At 31.7% G+C, this 17,231-nt stretch overlaps 1 protein-coding gene across 1 annotated transcript in view; it reads left to right on the top strand.

Annotated features, from left to right (window-relative positions):
* The window catches only part of LOC146537915 (uncharacterized), a 30,341-nt gene extending 14,116 nt beyond the window's left edge, over positions 1-16,225 (top strand). Inside the window, exon 2 of the mRNA XM_085188239.1 lies at positions 16,106-16,225. Coding sequence (XP_085044365.1) covers positions 16,106-16,225 — 120 coding nt within the window. The remainder of the gene's footprint in view (positions 1-16,105) is intronic.
* Positions 16,226-17,231: the final 1,006 nt, after the last annotated feature.

Here is a 17,231-nt window from a genome sequence, read left to right as displayed (position 1 = left end):
CTTTTCAACTCTTTACGATTATCACGTCGAATGTCGACCCTACATCACCAGTCTAAACGTAATAAAACGTGGGGTTGACCTCAATTTTACATAAATGACTTCGCAAGCCCCGCGCAACGCCTTTGTCAAAAGATTTGATTACCCAGGGATGATATGAATGGCAAATAGCTTACTAATTAATTGTTTACGTGACGTTACGAGCTCCGCCAGGTGTTCTACGTTGTCTAATTGAATCAAATTTGGACGACCTTTTGTTTTTGTCACATGTCAGAGTTATATTGTAATAATGTTGTAGCATAGATAAATTTATGTAATAACTTTTGCGATTTTATAAAAAGACTTGTAGTTCCATCGTGACGCAGTAAGGCTCTCTCTCTTCTCTCTCTCTATATATATATATATATATATATATATATATATACAAACAAAAAGGTAGTTACCAGACTATAAATTAATTTTTAACAAAAACAAAAACCGACTTCTAACAACGAACTAAAAAGTGAAAAATAATTATACAAAGATTTTATAATTTTGAAGTCGGTGCCAAGTAAAACAAACAGGCTTAGTAATTAGATATTGTAGTAAAGGTGTTGTAGCATTAGTTTGACACCGACTTCAAAATTATAAAATCTTTGTATAATTATTTTTCACTTTTTAGTTCGTTGTTAGAAGTCGATTTTTGTTTTTGTTAAAAATTAATTTATTTTACGATTTTTAGTGATGGGTAGATTTTAAAATGATGCTTCTTAAACGAGTGGTGATGGTGGTGGTAGTGGTTGTCAACGAGTGGTTGTGATTGTTCTATCTATTCTTCTATTATTTTTGTGCAAAGTTACATTTTGGTATATTGACAAGAACATACATAAAAAGTATTCGGGCAAATTGAAAATCTCCTTTTTTTGAAGTTGGTTGAAAATGAGAACATCCTCTTTTTTGAGGTTGGTTGAAAAGAAATGCAACGATCAGGAATCTCACCTCTGACATCAATTTAAAAAGTTTTTGCTTGTAACTGTTACAGTATAATCAATTTTTTACCAAACTTTCTAAATTTTCACCGGATCCCATAATCGGAACCTAACCAAACTTTCACTAAATTATCCTTGAAGTGTATCCTTTCAAATAAAAAAAGAATCATCAAAATCGGTTGGCGCGACATTGAGTTATTCGTCTATTTGTCGTGCACATACCTAATGCAAATTTAAGACTTATGTGATTTTCTCATAGATACCATTGTCAGACATGGACCAAAAAAAAATAGGACCATTCGGGAAGCTTCACCTTTCAAACAAAAAAAAAATTTTCAAAATCGGTTCACCCAGTCAAAAGTTATGAGGTAACAAACATAAAAAAAAAATAAAAAAATAAATAAAAAAAATACAGTCGAATTGATAACCTCCTTTTCTTACAGAAGTCGGTTAATAAAATACAAATAATTTATTTTGCTGCATGGGAATTGAAATAACGACCGGCATGTTTACAGTCAGACTTTGCTACTAAAATCGTACTCTGAATTACGAAACCAGACAGACGTTTTAAATTTAATTATATTAAGATCTGGGCTAAACTAAATCAACACTAAATGCTTTTAAATAAACAGAGAATTAAATAGAATTAGTTTTTACAAACAAATAAAATTCTACAGCCCGTTATTTTTATTGTGGCGTTTTATTTTTTTTCAAAGTATTATTGTACATACAGGTGTGGTTTTCTTTACCACTTTTAGCGAAAACACAGTTTTAAATAATCTAAAAAAGTATAATACAATTAAAACTAAAAATATATTACCGCATAAATGCCTTAAGCTCGTTACAAGGCAGATGTATCATTACATACACATCGTGCGATCGTCAACACACAAAGTCAATGGATATACTGAAAACTCAATCAGTTTTCTCAAACAAAAAGTAGAGAACAGAGTGTCTAAATACTATTTTTCATAGCTAGAAGCTAAAAAACTTAAAGAAATGAGCGTTAAATTCCACAGTAATACAGCTATCTTAATTGGCAGTTACACGTAACACAAATCTGTTAATTGTCATACAAATGATAATTTAATTAAATTGTCCTTTACTGTGAAACACTAGTATTTGCATACCCGTGTTTAGAACAGGATATCTGGTAACGCAATACTAGTAATTTAACTGATCTATGTTGGGCTACAGTATAAATAATTCATCTATGCCTCAATAAAACTTGTCTATTCTGTGACTATCTTAAGCCTATAAATATCCACGTGGCCATTTGTGTCGTACAAGCGTGCAACTCTAAAGGCCAAAAGTTGTGGATTCGATTTCCACGAGTAAAATAAAAAGTTAATTTTATATATTGTAAAAGACAGACACTTCGTTCTCATTAAGACACTTCAGGCACCAGAGCTAAGAAATGAAAAAATAACATATTTAATTTCCCTAATTTCCTCACTTTCATCTCATATACTCCTCACTCTCTTTTTCTAATTTAATATCACCATAAATTACCAAAAAAAAAACGCTTATTAATTTCAATATTCTTTTCTTCGGGGACAATTTGAAAATAATTCATTGAGTGCCTACCAATATGAATTACGTGCTACGGACGCTACGAACTTATATGCTACGTGCTACAAGATGCTACGGCGTCACGCTCCTCAAATATATTATGTAAAAATGCTGTGGCAAATATATATTATTACTACGTTACTTAAATGTTTTTTTATGTAAATTGACTCTATGTTTTTATCGTGTATAAATATAATAGGTTATTTATACTAAAATTATAAATTGATCAATTCCCACTCGAAAACAACACAATGTCTCCAGAATTCCGTAATTAAATATGAAAATAATATTTAAGACCATCTTATTATCTAAAGCATACAACTTATAAAACATGTTTTTTTACTTTCACGTTGTATCCCGCACTTGGCAGGATATGCAGTGCTCCAGGCATTCCGTTCGTCCGTAGTGTCCAGACATCTTCCCCACGCAGACCTCACCTTGCCAGGAACTCAATGTGGTGTTTTGTCTAGTTACCAAAGCAAGAAAATGAAAATAACTTATTTTCCTGGATTGAAATCAAACTTAGAACCGTCGTACTTACAATCAAACGTCGTATTTGCACCATCACGGTCTCATTAAACTCGACTGAATTTTAATATTAGAAATTTCAAGATGTAATAAATAGTCTTTATTGTTAGCATTTATTGTAGCTTAGACAACTTTAATTAAGTAAATTACAACATAATAAGCTTAGTGCTTAAAACAATATACTAATATAAAAAAATATTTATAGACGTCTAGACGGTACTTATTAGGACTTACGCGCTTTGTGCTGTAGGTAGAGATTTTATATATTGTAGATCTATTTTTACTACGTCTGGATAATATGTCTTATTATTTATATAATATATTTGCATATAAAGAAACTTCGCTTAAATTATGTTTGTAGTAGAACAAATTAGAAAGATAAATTTACATAAGTAATATTTCTCCTGACTTGCGGAAATTATCAAAAATATGTTGTTTTATGACCTCATATGATTTTTTATGATATTCCCGATTTCAAACTAATCATAACAAAACTGTGTAGGTTAATTAATTTAACAATATTCAAAAAACCATATATTCATCATAATTAATTAAAACATATATCAAAAATATTATATATATAATTTATAATGTTATTTAATTTATAGTTTACGATAAATATAATCTTATAAATAATAGTTTAGTTCAGTTCTTGAATTACGCGTTCCAGTCACAAATAATATTAAAGTAACGTAATATACCGTAAGTAAACTCACAGATTTAAAATAAATTTATTATTATAAATATTTATTAAAAATAATTCAACAACTATAAATAATCACTAGATTTTATAATTCAAAAGATATAATAACGTAATTAATATTTTTAATATTGCAAAATATAATGTTGGCTGAATAAGATATTGTTTGAAGATGGCGGACGCGTCTGCTAAAGGCTGTTTGTTTAAAAATGTTTAGAGAGGTTTTAATTTACGGAACTCCATAATAAAAAGAACAGAACAGAATTTATTATCAATACATATTTAGTTATATTTTATATTAAAGACGAATGTGACTTAGTGAACATAATAGTGATACAAGTATTCAAGACTATTAAGATAGTTATAAGTGCTAACACTACAATTGTTTGTTTCGGAATACTTCGTCGGTAAGTTTTTAATTAGCACGCTCGAAACGCCATATATCAATAATCCAATCCAAGTTTTTAATAGCTTATTATTAAAACAAAGAAGAGTAACATTAATGCATATAATGCCTTTAATATACAGAAATAAATGTTATTTAATTATTGAGTCGAAATAAATGCATAACCATGTTTTTATTTCAGTTCAGTTTTTAATTTATGGCTAGTTTAACACCATTATTAACAAATAGCAAAAGGTCTTTATATGTAATAGTGACACATATTTAAATTACTTTGAACCTCCATAAGGACAAAGAGATCCAATTAAGTTGCTTTTCGACCGTAACTAATGCACACGCCTTTAATACGGACACTCTTGTAGAGCTCGCATGGATGACAGAATTACAAAATGCGATGAATATTTGAATAAAAACGGCCAAGAGCGAGTCGGACTTGCCTAGGTAGGGTTCCGTAGCATCAAACAAAAATCTTACGAACACTCCTATTATATTGATTATACTCTTACGTTATATTCTTGATATGCTATTTTTAACTGACATAATAAAGACGGAGTTTCAATTAGATTTATCATATTTCTTAAACTATGAAATCAATTTTAATCTCGTTTTAAATTTTTATTGAATTTTATAACCCCGTTTTATATAATTTATTCCTCTGAAAAGGGGGACTTGATCACTTTAAAAGCTATTCACTTAGCTCACAAAGTCTTGGCATAATCATAAGTCTTGCTTAGAAATACAGTATGCTCTCTCGAATATTTCTTTTTGTTAGTTAAATATAGTTACATTATATAGAATGCTAATAGGGTAATTTGAAGTGTTTCAAAGGTTTTTCATAATCTTTCTTACTATATCATTTTGTAGCGGCTTATAAAATACACCTACTTTCCAAATTTTAATGATTCAGTACCCATATTATCCGAGCAAAACGACTGTGGCATAAGGACGGACGGCCGGACAGACAGACGAATATGACGTTGGCTAGGGAACCCTAAAAATGGAAATAATCCATTCCATTGCTGGAACGGATTCTCATTTGACACAACAATAACGTATTTGCACTTTAAAAAATTGCAAGACAATCATAGTTTGAAAATAGTATTTCTGCATACATTGACATATCGACTGTTTAGAGTGTAAACTTGTTAACATTTTATGAAGGAAATTCTCAGGAGAGAAAAACATTTTTAAAAAACTATGAATATACTCGTACGTATATTATTACAAGGTTGTATAATTTTAATAATTGATAACGTTTTTTATTAATTAATATTATTAGTATGTTATTGTGGACATTTAATAGCAACTAACTTAATGGACCTAATAAATTTATAAGACAGAAATTTTCAGTAATTTTAAAAGATAATAAAAAAAGGCTAGAGTAAATACTCCATATATTAGTATAGATTATTAAATAATAGTACGTATTCTCTCGAATGGTAATCGAACCCAAAATCATCGCCAGTGTTGTCAGGCGCTGTCCTCACTATACCATGACGGACTGACTATTGAATAAAATAAATCACTTCACGCTATCAGGCAGAGAAGAAGAGAGAATGTTAAGAATGCAACTTATCGCCGGACTTTTGACTTGATGCCAGAGCGAAGAAACAGAAATATTAATAATTAATAATTCATTCTTCAAGTGGGGATTGAATCCAGAACCATCAGGTTACAGTCAGTTACGACGTTACGAGGGCCTCAATTTACATTGGCTATTGATGTAATATAACAAAATTACAGATATTCATAATCTTCTTCATCGCAGATATATCACTCAGACACATTCAACTACACTACAATGTTCCCTTAAATTGTAGATATATGTACTCTACGTAAAAAACGCGTCAAATATTTATTATTTTTTATTAAAGGTAGAGAAACGCAATATTACTCACACGTTGTACGGTAAAAAGTGAACGTCATGAACACTCCAGGACTCAAGTACATGTGAAGACTACAGTCGCAATAATTCATAAAGATTTCTCAAGTATTCGTTTGAAAAAAAATTACTTTTTATGGAAAATATTCAGAAAGCAATATAAATTAAATAAAAGTAGCTTCACTCCTTTCCCAGCATAAAAAAGAAGAAGAGAGAACCTCCTGTCAATACTTCTTTGCAACTATTAAAGTACTGTAAAGAAAGTATAAAGTACAATAAAGAAAATATAATTTTAATTTGGTAAATTTGGTTTGGTTCGATTCCCACGAGCTCCCACGAGTACCTCGAGGAAATAAAATATATATTTTTTATATTTTCATTTCTTCGCTCTGATGTCGAGGGAAAGTACAAAGCGTTGAGTTCCGCCGTTCAACACGCAATGCCTCCAGAATTCAGCAGAAAGTGGGGAACGGAGTGTCTTAACACTAGGTTCCCTCTGCCTACCCTGCTATGTGCGGGATACAGCGTGAAGCTGATTTGATTATCACAAAATTACATATACCTAAATTTATTCTCCAAAAAGCGTTCACACATTTCGTAATCCCTTTCACAGCCCAACGGTTCTGGGCGCCGCACGCCGGACTAAAACAATACATCGTTCACGTTCCAATACAGAATCACACGTTTCCACGTGAACACACGAAAACAAAAGTTGGTTATTGTTTTATTTTCTTCCAACAATATAAGCGATGAACCGTAGGACAATCCATTGTTTGGATTTTATAAACATGGAGGACAGTTTACAGTTTACACGCCCTATATTTCATTTTTTAATTCATTTACACGCTTTTGTGGTGTTGGTTACGTATATTTATACATTTTTAATTCCTGATGAAAGGAGAGGAGTGTTACGAGTGTGTCTGTGGGAGTTTCAGTTTATCTGTATGTATGTCTGTGGCATCGTAGCTCCTAATTTGGGGAACGGCTCCCAATTTTTTGATTTTTTTTTATTAAGTTATATTTTAGGGCTTCTTGTTGAGTTGGGTTTTTTTTATTTTATTTATTTATATCTACACATCTCTAGTGAACGCAAAATTGTGATGAATATAACAAAGTAAAAATTGGCAACATTTCGCCAATTGATTGATGATTATTCACAGTACTTTTGCTCTCCTTTTAAATTTAGAAAATGTAGATACGTTCATCTGACTTAACCCTTCCTTTTCTCTCCTACTTCACAAGCAGAGGTTCGCAAGCATGTGTTGTCAATTAAATCTGACGCTACTGGCTCTGATGATATTAGTCGACGGATGATCCTCCTTACACTTAATTCAATTCTTCCTGTCCTGTGTCATATTTATAACTTTTCCCTTTCCTATAATGAATTCCCTGATGCCTGGCGTCATGCAATTGTGATCCCAATACCTAAAGTACCAAACCCAGCATCCTTCTCAAGCTATCGCCCTATTTCCTTACTACCTTTCCTATCTAAGGTTCTTGAACGCATTGTGCATGACCAAATCTATCTTTTCCTACACAACAATAACATACTGTCTCCTTTCCAATCTGGTTTCCGTCCTGGGCATAGCACAGTTACAGCTCTTAACAAAGTCTGTGACGATATTAGATACGGTTTTGAACATCAGCAAGTGACTTTACTTGTTCTGCTAGACTTCTCTAATGCATTTAACACAGTTGACTTCGATGTTCTATTAGCAATTTTAAAATCTATTAACTTCTCCTCGAAAGCTACTGAATGGTTTTCCTCTTACCTTCACGGAAAGCATCAAGCTTGACGGAAAAGTTTCATCAACATGTAGTATTAACGCCGGCGTCCCACAAGGTAGTGTATTATCACCGTTACTTTTTTCCATTTTCATTAACACTCTCACTCAACACATATCGTCTTCGTACCACCTCTACGCCGATGACTTGCAAATTTACACAACTGCAGCTATAAGCGATATACCTAATAAAATCAATTCAGATTTACAAATTATTAGTGCCTGGAGTAAATCGTTTGGACTTGCTATCAATCCCAGCAAGTCTCAGGTGTGTATGTTTGGTAGCTCCAACCAACTGTCTAAATTACGTTCTCCCTTACCCTCAATTTTATATGATAATGTTTGCTTGGAGGTTAGTGAGAGTGTTAAGAATCTGGGAATCAGGATGGACGGTGCTTTTTGCTGGTCGCCTCACGTATCAGAGCTTAGTCGGAAGGTCTTTTGTTCCATAGGTAGATTGAGAGGGTGGAAGAACATTTTACCGATAAAGACTAAAATCTCTCTGGCCTACGCTCTCCTTCTACCTATCCTAGACTATGCAGATTCGTGCTACTTAAATCTGTCCCAGCAACTACTTAATAAACTAGAGCGTCTGCAAAATCTTATAATTCGATTTATTTTTGGGTTAAGGAAACATGACCATGTGTCTCAGTACCGAAGTCAACTTAAATGGTTGTCAATAGAATATAGGCGTAACTTGCATGCTCTCACTCTCCTTTATGGCATCCTTTTCAATCCTGTTACTCCATCATACCTCAAGGAGCGCTTTAAGTTTCTGGGGTCCGATATCCTACATTCCCAAAACCTCCGTTCCCGCCATAACCATATCCTTGAAATGCCTTTATGCCGCACCAAATGCTATAGTGACTCTTTTACTGTTAAAACAGTAAAACTATGGAATGAGCTGCCACTGGAAGTAAGACGGTCCCAGTCGATTGGGCTATTTAAACGACGCCTTAAACAGTACTATCTTCAACTTAATCTTTAAAAGGACAATATTATAAGAGTATGTATATTTATCTTTAATTGTTTATTTATGTATATATATATATATATATATATATATATATATATATATATATATATATATATATGTATGTATGTATGTATGTTATGTTTGTTTATATATATGTATATATAAAGCTATTTGGTATTCGCTATTTATGTATTGGTTTATATATATCGTAGTACTTTTTGCACCTTTCTGCTTTCTTTACTAAATTTAATCCTTTCGTTTTTCTTTTGGTTGCCTGTAAGGCCGCCATTGCACTGTTAATCATATTTATCATGTACTGTATTTTATTCCCTTCTTATTTGTGCAATAAAGTGTTATATTATTATTATTATTATTATTATTAATTATCAATGTATTAGTTAATTGTATTTATATTTATGTTTCTTAATAAACTAATGAATTTAAAGATATAAAGCAGGATTGTGCATACAAACTTCAGTGAACCTCACCGTAGTGGTAAAAGCGGTCGTTTAGACACGTGTTCTAATTAATTTAGATCTGCGTTGTTTGTAGCGCCTTCACTAACCAAGTTAACTTGCTGAGTGCCTGTTGTGAACTTACTAAATGTTTGGTTAAATGTTACTTGTTCATCCAGTTTGTTCCTTCTGGTCATAAATAAAATGTTTTGTAATATTTAAGATTTTAATTTACACTTATATTGGAATAACTTGAATAGAGTAACATAGAATTTTAAATTTCTTTAGTAGAATTTGAATTTGGTGTGAATTATTACTATGATAAACAAAGTGAACGAAGCGCCGAACCTCAATTTTTTTGGTGATCTTCTCCATAGCCTTCATCTTTCTTTCATTTTTTCTGTAGTACCCACATTTCGCAGCCGTATAACAGCGTTGGTAGCATTACTGCGTTGTGTACGGCCAAACGTGCAGCTTGGGTTAGACAGAGTTCGGCGTTGAACTTCACTACCAACAAAATAGAGAACGGATATATACTATATATTTCGCATAATATAAAGAAATAAGAAAATGAAAATATAAAATAAAACGTTTTTACTATTTTTGTTAGGCTTTAGACCGTAACTCATGATTTCTCAAAGAAACTAATTTAATTCTGAATAAAACTTTTTGAAACTTTTGACAAATTATTAAATCAACACAAGTGAAATTTAACAGAAAAGTTAGAATAATGGGACGAAATCCTGACCAAAATTGGTTTATTTATAGATCATCCTCTGGGAAATTCCTTGGTCTTTGTAAAGGCAATTACTGACACAGCCTTCTTGCTCTGCGCTCACATCTGACGGGGTAAAATTATTATCTCGAAGGATATTCAATTAATTGAAATTGTTGCAAAGTAATATCATATGGGACTTATTGTTTATGTAATATGCTTTAGTTGATGTTAGTTCCAAGATTTTCTTTAAACTTTTATTTATTATAATTTTATTTTGAGGTCACCGCTAAGCTCAAATTAAAACCTTTAATATTATTAATTTGAAAGAATTAAAAATATACAAATTAAAATATTTATATATTTGATACAAGTTTTCAACATTAATTATTTCGATTTCAAAGAGTAATTTTCCAGGGCTATTATAGGAATGAGCGAATTGCATAGTAGCCGGCGGTGCGGACGGAATTTTGTTAATTTGAATTCTGCCCAACCGATAATACTAAATCCATTTAATGATATAACTAGTAAAAGGACCTTGGTTGCTATTGGCGAAATGAAAATGGATAGGATTTTAAGTAATTATTTCTCAACTTACAAAGGATCCGCTGGTATTTAAATGGTGTTATTTAAGTATTTATTATTACTATTTGTTCGTAGTACAGTAGTAGGATTGGGAATGACTGTGAACAGAATTGTAGTGGGATCGATGGAGTTTTTTAATTTTATTATTGATAACATATTCTATCTGCTTTGTCAAAGCGAAACGTTGAGTTTCCCTTCTCTTTAAAATTTAGATTACAAGGTTCCCAGGTACCCACTGCCTCACTGGCAGTGGCAGTGACAGTGACCTGGCAGTTGACGAGAAGAAAAGGATATGTAGAAACCGTAGCGCTTCGCAAAACCAGGCCATTAATTAAAAAAAAACCGTAGCGTTTGGCGCTCCGTTCTCTCTGACTGCCACGCTAGGGATACAGCGTGAAATTAAGTTATTACAGAAATTAAAGCCGTTTAACTTCTCGTTTAAGCTCGTTTCAACTTCTATTCTAAATAATTAATAACTATATATTTGAAAGACGTTCTATATAACTATATATTTGAAAGAGATATGGAATTTCAGTAATGGTACTCTCAATTATATGTTATTGACTTTTTATAGAGCCCGATAAATATGCAGTAATAATATATATTATACACCTTCTTCTTCTTCTTCCTGGCATTAATCCCGGCTATTACCGGGGTCTGCCTTCCTACTTAACCTACTCCACTTTGCACGATCTTTCCTATTTCCTATATATATTATACACCATAGGGGAAAAAGATCGTTGTATTATAAAGTACGAGTAGATATGGTAAATTAGTGTGCAATTAAAGTAGCGAGACAGTCGAGACCTAACTAAACAAATTTGTAGATTTATTACTATGAACTCTCACATTTTGTTAACGTTACTCACATACGTATTGTAACTTTAATGACTGTCGTGTGGAAATAGATGCATTTTGCACGTTTTCTGCTTTGTTTTGTATTTGAAGCCAGTGTAACTGTAAAACAGACAGTTTATGGATTTGATTCCCACTCGATTATGAAATATTCATATTTTTATTTTCTTCACTCAAGTTTCATAGTTGAGTTCCGCCTCTCAATACGCAATGGCTCCAGAATTCGGTTAAAAATGCTCTGGTGTCTGTCTACAGCATGAATTATTTGTATAAGAAATTTAACGTTTTGAATGTTGAAAAACTCTCTGTTTCTATTATATGTTTTTTTCTATTCACATTACACATATATTTTTATTTTCATGTCCCTCTTTAAGAGATGGCCAGGAAGAAACTAGTTATAAATCAAGTCATTCTTTGCTTTTTACTTAAAAGGAAAAAGTTTGTAGCCACCGGACTTTTTTGTAGGCACTTATATTGTATTTGATTATAGGGGTGGCTTCTAATATTATTACTAAGAAAAATTCAAAAAATAATCTTTATAATTTAACGAAAGTTAGGTATTATTATAAGCACCTTATTTATCTATTAACTGCCAAATGGGACCACAATGAAAATTGCATATTTCCTGAAAAATTACAATATAAGCATAAAATAATCTTAATAACGAAAGCCTCATTAATATTTAGTACATTTTTAATATGTTGTGTCGAGAATTCAGAACGTGGTAGCGGTAAGCATATCCATAACGAAGTTCATATTTCTAAATTGAAGTAAATATAATGCAAAATCTACAATTAAGTTACAGACCAAGTGCACTCCATGGTTTTAATGGATCTTTTATTAAAGTACTCGTACGTAACTAGCAACATATTTGTTTGCGTAGACTAAATAAATATCATTAGACTGTTTGTTTTCTTAATAGTTTTCTTTTTTATTTTCATGTGCCCCTTTCATTTTGCTTAGTAGGCAGATGAAATATTTATTTTAAAGTAGTCTTCATTTGTTTTAGGTTTGAAATGGATGATCCAAAAACACATACTACAAACATGGTAACGAGGCAAAGCGCGGTGTTAAGTTCTGTCACTAAGTGCGCAACGCCTGAAGAATTCGGCGAAAAGTAGGTAACAGAGTATCTTAACACAAGGTTCCCAGGTTTCTCCTCATGTTTCATCAAAAGCTAACTAGGTAATGCAATAAGGTCTAATATATTTTTTTGTTTCATCTCGTTCCCAGCATATAACAGGCTACGCAGAGTAAACGCAGTGTTAATACACTTCCATTCCCACTCTTTACATTTGATTGCGCGTTGAATGGCGTAAGCAAATATTTTCTTCATAAAAAGAAAAGTACAAAAAGGCGAGAATTAAAATAAAGAATAGAAAATTAAAAAGGTAGCTACTCAGCAGTAATTTTTATCTGTTCCCTAAATTATCTGTTTAAAATTTAATTATACACAATAAAACCTTTTCCGTCATTTCAATTCGGAATCCAGAGTAAAATTATAATTTATACTTTGAAATACATTTGTGAAAATTTATATTTATTTATCTGTTGTTCAACGGTTCCGCTTTATTTAAATTAATTTGTGTTGTGCAAACGGCAGAGGTTTGTTTCTGGTGTTCGTAAACGAGATTTAATGTACTACTTTTAGACTATGGCTTTGGTTATCATTTTAATATTAATTAATAGAAAAATAAAAGAAAACTTAAGTAAGTCTTTGTAGCAATTACAAAAGTCTCTATATTGATTCTGTTTGTTTGTCTGTTTGAAATCTTCATATTTTTATTTTAAAAAAATATGTATTTTTTATTTAAATAAACAAAACTCTTTAAATAAACAAAAATAAAACTATATACAATCACAAGTTGGATTCAAACTATCAACCATACCACTACAAAACATAAAAATAAACATTTATTTATAAGAAAGTTATATAAACCCGCAAATATAAATGTTTTCTGAAGCAACAGGGCGTAAAACGTAGACGTAACCGTATGTAAGGAAAGGAAAGGCCAAATTATACCGAAAGGAACTTTGACATGGATACTGCCTCTAACATTCATTTACTGCGTATAAGAAAATATATTAAATCGCTGTGGGTGAGAGAGGGATAAATAAAAAAATATTTAGCTTCACGCTGTATCCCGCACATAGCAAAGTAAGCATATTGATTCTGGGAACCTAATGGTAAGGCACTTCGTCCTTATGGAGACACCGGAATCTAGGGATATTAAACTTTAATTAATTACCAGGCGAGCGAAAGAAAAAATTAAATAATTTATTACCTCGATTGGAAATCGAATCCTCAACTATCACTTTTACAGTCAAAATTACCATCGCGCCATACAGTTATAAATCGATTCATGTCTTTCAACTTGGTAACCAACACAATGGTAGCAGGGTAGGCAGAGGGAACTTAGTGTTAATACACTTCATTCTCCACTTTCCGCGGAATTCTGAAGGCGTGCATTCCGTTTTGAGTGGCTCAACTCAATGCTGTCCTTTGCTTCGACACAAGAACGAAGTAACGACAAATAAATGTTTCATTTCCTCGGAATCGACCTTTAACGCTTTCGAAACAGAATTATATTAATTACTAGTGGACCCGAACGCAGCTACGCCCGCTTGAACTATAAGAATATTTATTAAATATATTTATGAAATTATTTACAGTTTTCAATAGAGAGATGCCTGAAACAAACTCATTTTGGGTGACGTTTTCTAACAACAAATTTGCAAATCGTTGCTTAGCAACGACGGTTATTATTAACATAGCGGAATAAATTGCATGTCAAATTAATAAATATTTTAATATATTGGTATATATCGAAAATATTACAAATATGAGAAAAAAAGTATCCTTTGTTCATCCCGAGACCCTCAAGTATCTCTATATGAGTATTTTATAACAATTAAATTAGCGGTTTGGCCCTGATTGCGTAAAAGACAGACAGACAGAGTTACTTTCGAATTTATAATATAGGTATGGATAAATGGTACGTATATCTATTACATTCGTCGAATTGCTCATTATTTATAGCAAACGAATGTATTTGGAATAAATCGAGCGAGAGTCGGCCGTCAATCTTCTCTCAGCTCGTTTTACTTGTAAGTGGAAACCAATTTTCGACAATGGTTGTTAGGCTATAACCAAATATTTACAATACGAGAGAACACATTATGGCCGCCGATTTCACGCTTCGTGAGTAATAAACACGGTGTGTGTATATTGAAATAAACTTTTTTTTATGATTTTTAGGTTCGGCTTGTGTAGTTTATTTTCTTTTGAATACGCTTTATCCCTTTCGTTTCATTTTAGATTCACGCTTTATCATTTGGTTATTATTGTAATTATATTGAACATGTCTGACATACATAAATTCGTATCGTTGCATACATTTTCTTTGTATTTTTATTTCTGTTCAGGTACTTAAACGATTCTATTAATATTATAAATATGAAAATTTGTTAGGATGGAATTGTATTCTATCACTTGAAAGCATTACAGATTATATATCAGAATAATACATAATACATTTGCTGATATTAATAAGCAACTTTTCAAAACTTTAATATTTAAAAATATATATATTTCATTTTCTCGGATTGAACCCACAACCGGTCGCGTTTACAGTCACACACAAATCAATTTATCAAATCAATCATTCAAGTCGTGACTGACCTCAATCAATCTGTTTATACTTATAAATATAGAATTACCTCTAATTGAGTATAGATATATATAAAAACAATATTATATCTTTTATAAATTAAAATGTTGAGCTACGTAGTTGTAGCTGACATTTATAATGCAAAATCTAATCAATTCTAGGCTACGAAATTTCAGGAAAATATATTATTAAACCAGATTACTAACCTAAGTAATACTCTTGTTTAATTAAATGGAAGCACGTTTTTTTAGGTCTATTTATTTTTCTTATTAATACAAGGATTTCTTTCAGGATTTCGGGATTTCGGGGAAGGAGGTCAATCTCACTAAAATAATATATTAAAATACTTTGCTTTACATTCTAAAGCGTAATAGACACTTGGAACTAGACAAATAATAAAATTTTCGTAGAAAAGAATGATAAAATCATTCTTTTCTTATATATGAAAATTTTATAACACTTAAAAACGGTGTACAATAAACAAAGGTATAAAAAACCAATAAAAATGTTATGCTATTTACAATTTGGTAGTTCACGGTCAGAGGGGAACAAATAAACTTCTGATTGGAATCTCGTTCGTCATTAAAAGCCTTGTTTGAAACAATTTGACCGTTTTCAGTATTAATACTAGAAATAATGCATGATGCTAATAAAAGTACAATTTTATACCAAACGAATACTTGAGAAATCTTCGTGAATTATTGCGAATGTAGTCTTCACATGTACTTGAGTCCTAGAGTGTTCATGTCGTTTACTTTTTATCATAAAACGTGGGTAATATTACATTTTTCTTTAATAAAAAAAAAATGAATATTTAACGCGTAGAGTGTACGTACATATCTCTACAAATTTATGGAATCTTGTAGTATAGTTGAATGTCTGTTCTAATTACTATTAAATATTTTAGAAATCACCCTTCATTACATATTAATATTAAACAACGTTATAAAATTTTAAAATATTCCTCTTAGCAACAGTAAACGTAGAAAATTAATTATTAAAATTTCCATCTAGCATTACGCGTCAAAAACAGGCAAGCCTGGCAACACCAAACTGGATGCCCACCGCCTGCCTACCGCAGCCATGATCATTAGCGCTTGTAAACAGGCGGGCGAGCAAACAAGCGGTGTTTAAACAGTTTCGCTAACGTCCACAAAGTGCTACACTATAGTATTTCTGTTTCACTTTTGGAACTAGATAATACTTGTTTGCTCTTTATATTTCAGTAGACATATGTATTTTTTTTTTATTTAATATCACTCATTTTAAAGTATGTCGTTTGCGAAAATGATATAATTGCATTTTTTATCATCTTGTAATTCTGTCGTCCATGCGAGCTCTACAAGTGTGTCCGTATTAAAGGCGTGCGCATTAGTTACGGTCGAAAAGCAACTTAATTGGATCTCTTTGTCCTTATGGAGGTTCAAAGTAATTTAAATATGTGTCACTATTACATATAAAGAGACCTTTTGCTATTTGTTAATAATAGTGTGAAACTACTTTTATACAAAAAATAAACAGCTTCATGCTGTATCCTACACATAGCAGGTAGAGCAGGTAGATGGAACTTACTGTTAAGACACCCCGTTCCCCACTTTCTGTTGAATTGTGGCGGCATTGCGTGTTGAGTGGCGGGATTCAACGCCGCCCTTCACCTCGTCGCTCCAGTCACGCAGCAACGACGAAGTGAAAATCGAACCCATACGCTCCGCGTTTACAAGTTAGCCTTTATAATTTCCTATCCCAATGACTTATTGTTTTTTAAAACGATTAAAGCGTAGAATCAATTTATATAAAATAACACTTAATTAACTTAATATATTTGCCATAACATTTTTAAATAATTTATTTGAGGAACGTGACGCCGTAGCATCTTGTAGCACGTAGCACATAAGTTCGTAGCGCCCGTAGCACGTAATTCATATTAAAAGGCAGGTACTTAATAAGTTATTTTCAAATAGTCCCCAAAGAAAAGAAATAAAAATATACAAATAAAATACAACGAAAATCTAAGAGTTTACTTATAAATTGTTATCTGTTGCGATAAAAATGAAACAATAAAATATATTTGGGGAATGATTTATTAGTAAATTGTCTACTTCATTCATTTCAAAATTATTTCATTATTTTAATGCCTATA

The sequence above is a fragment of the Heliconius melpomene genome, chromosome 7 (assembly GCF_056956725.1).
Source record: "Heliconius melpomene rosina isolate 202511_hmr_F chromosome 7, ASM5695672v1, whole genome shotgun sequence".
NCBI classification, from domain to species: domain Eukaryota; kingdom Metazoa; phylum Arthropoda; class Insecta; order Lepidoptera; family Nymphalidae; genus Heliconius; species Heliconius melpomene.
The sequence above is the reverse complement of the archived record's forward strand: the minus strand, read 5'-3'. Positions and strand labels throughout refer to the sequence as shown.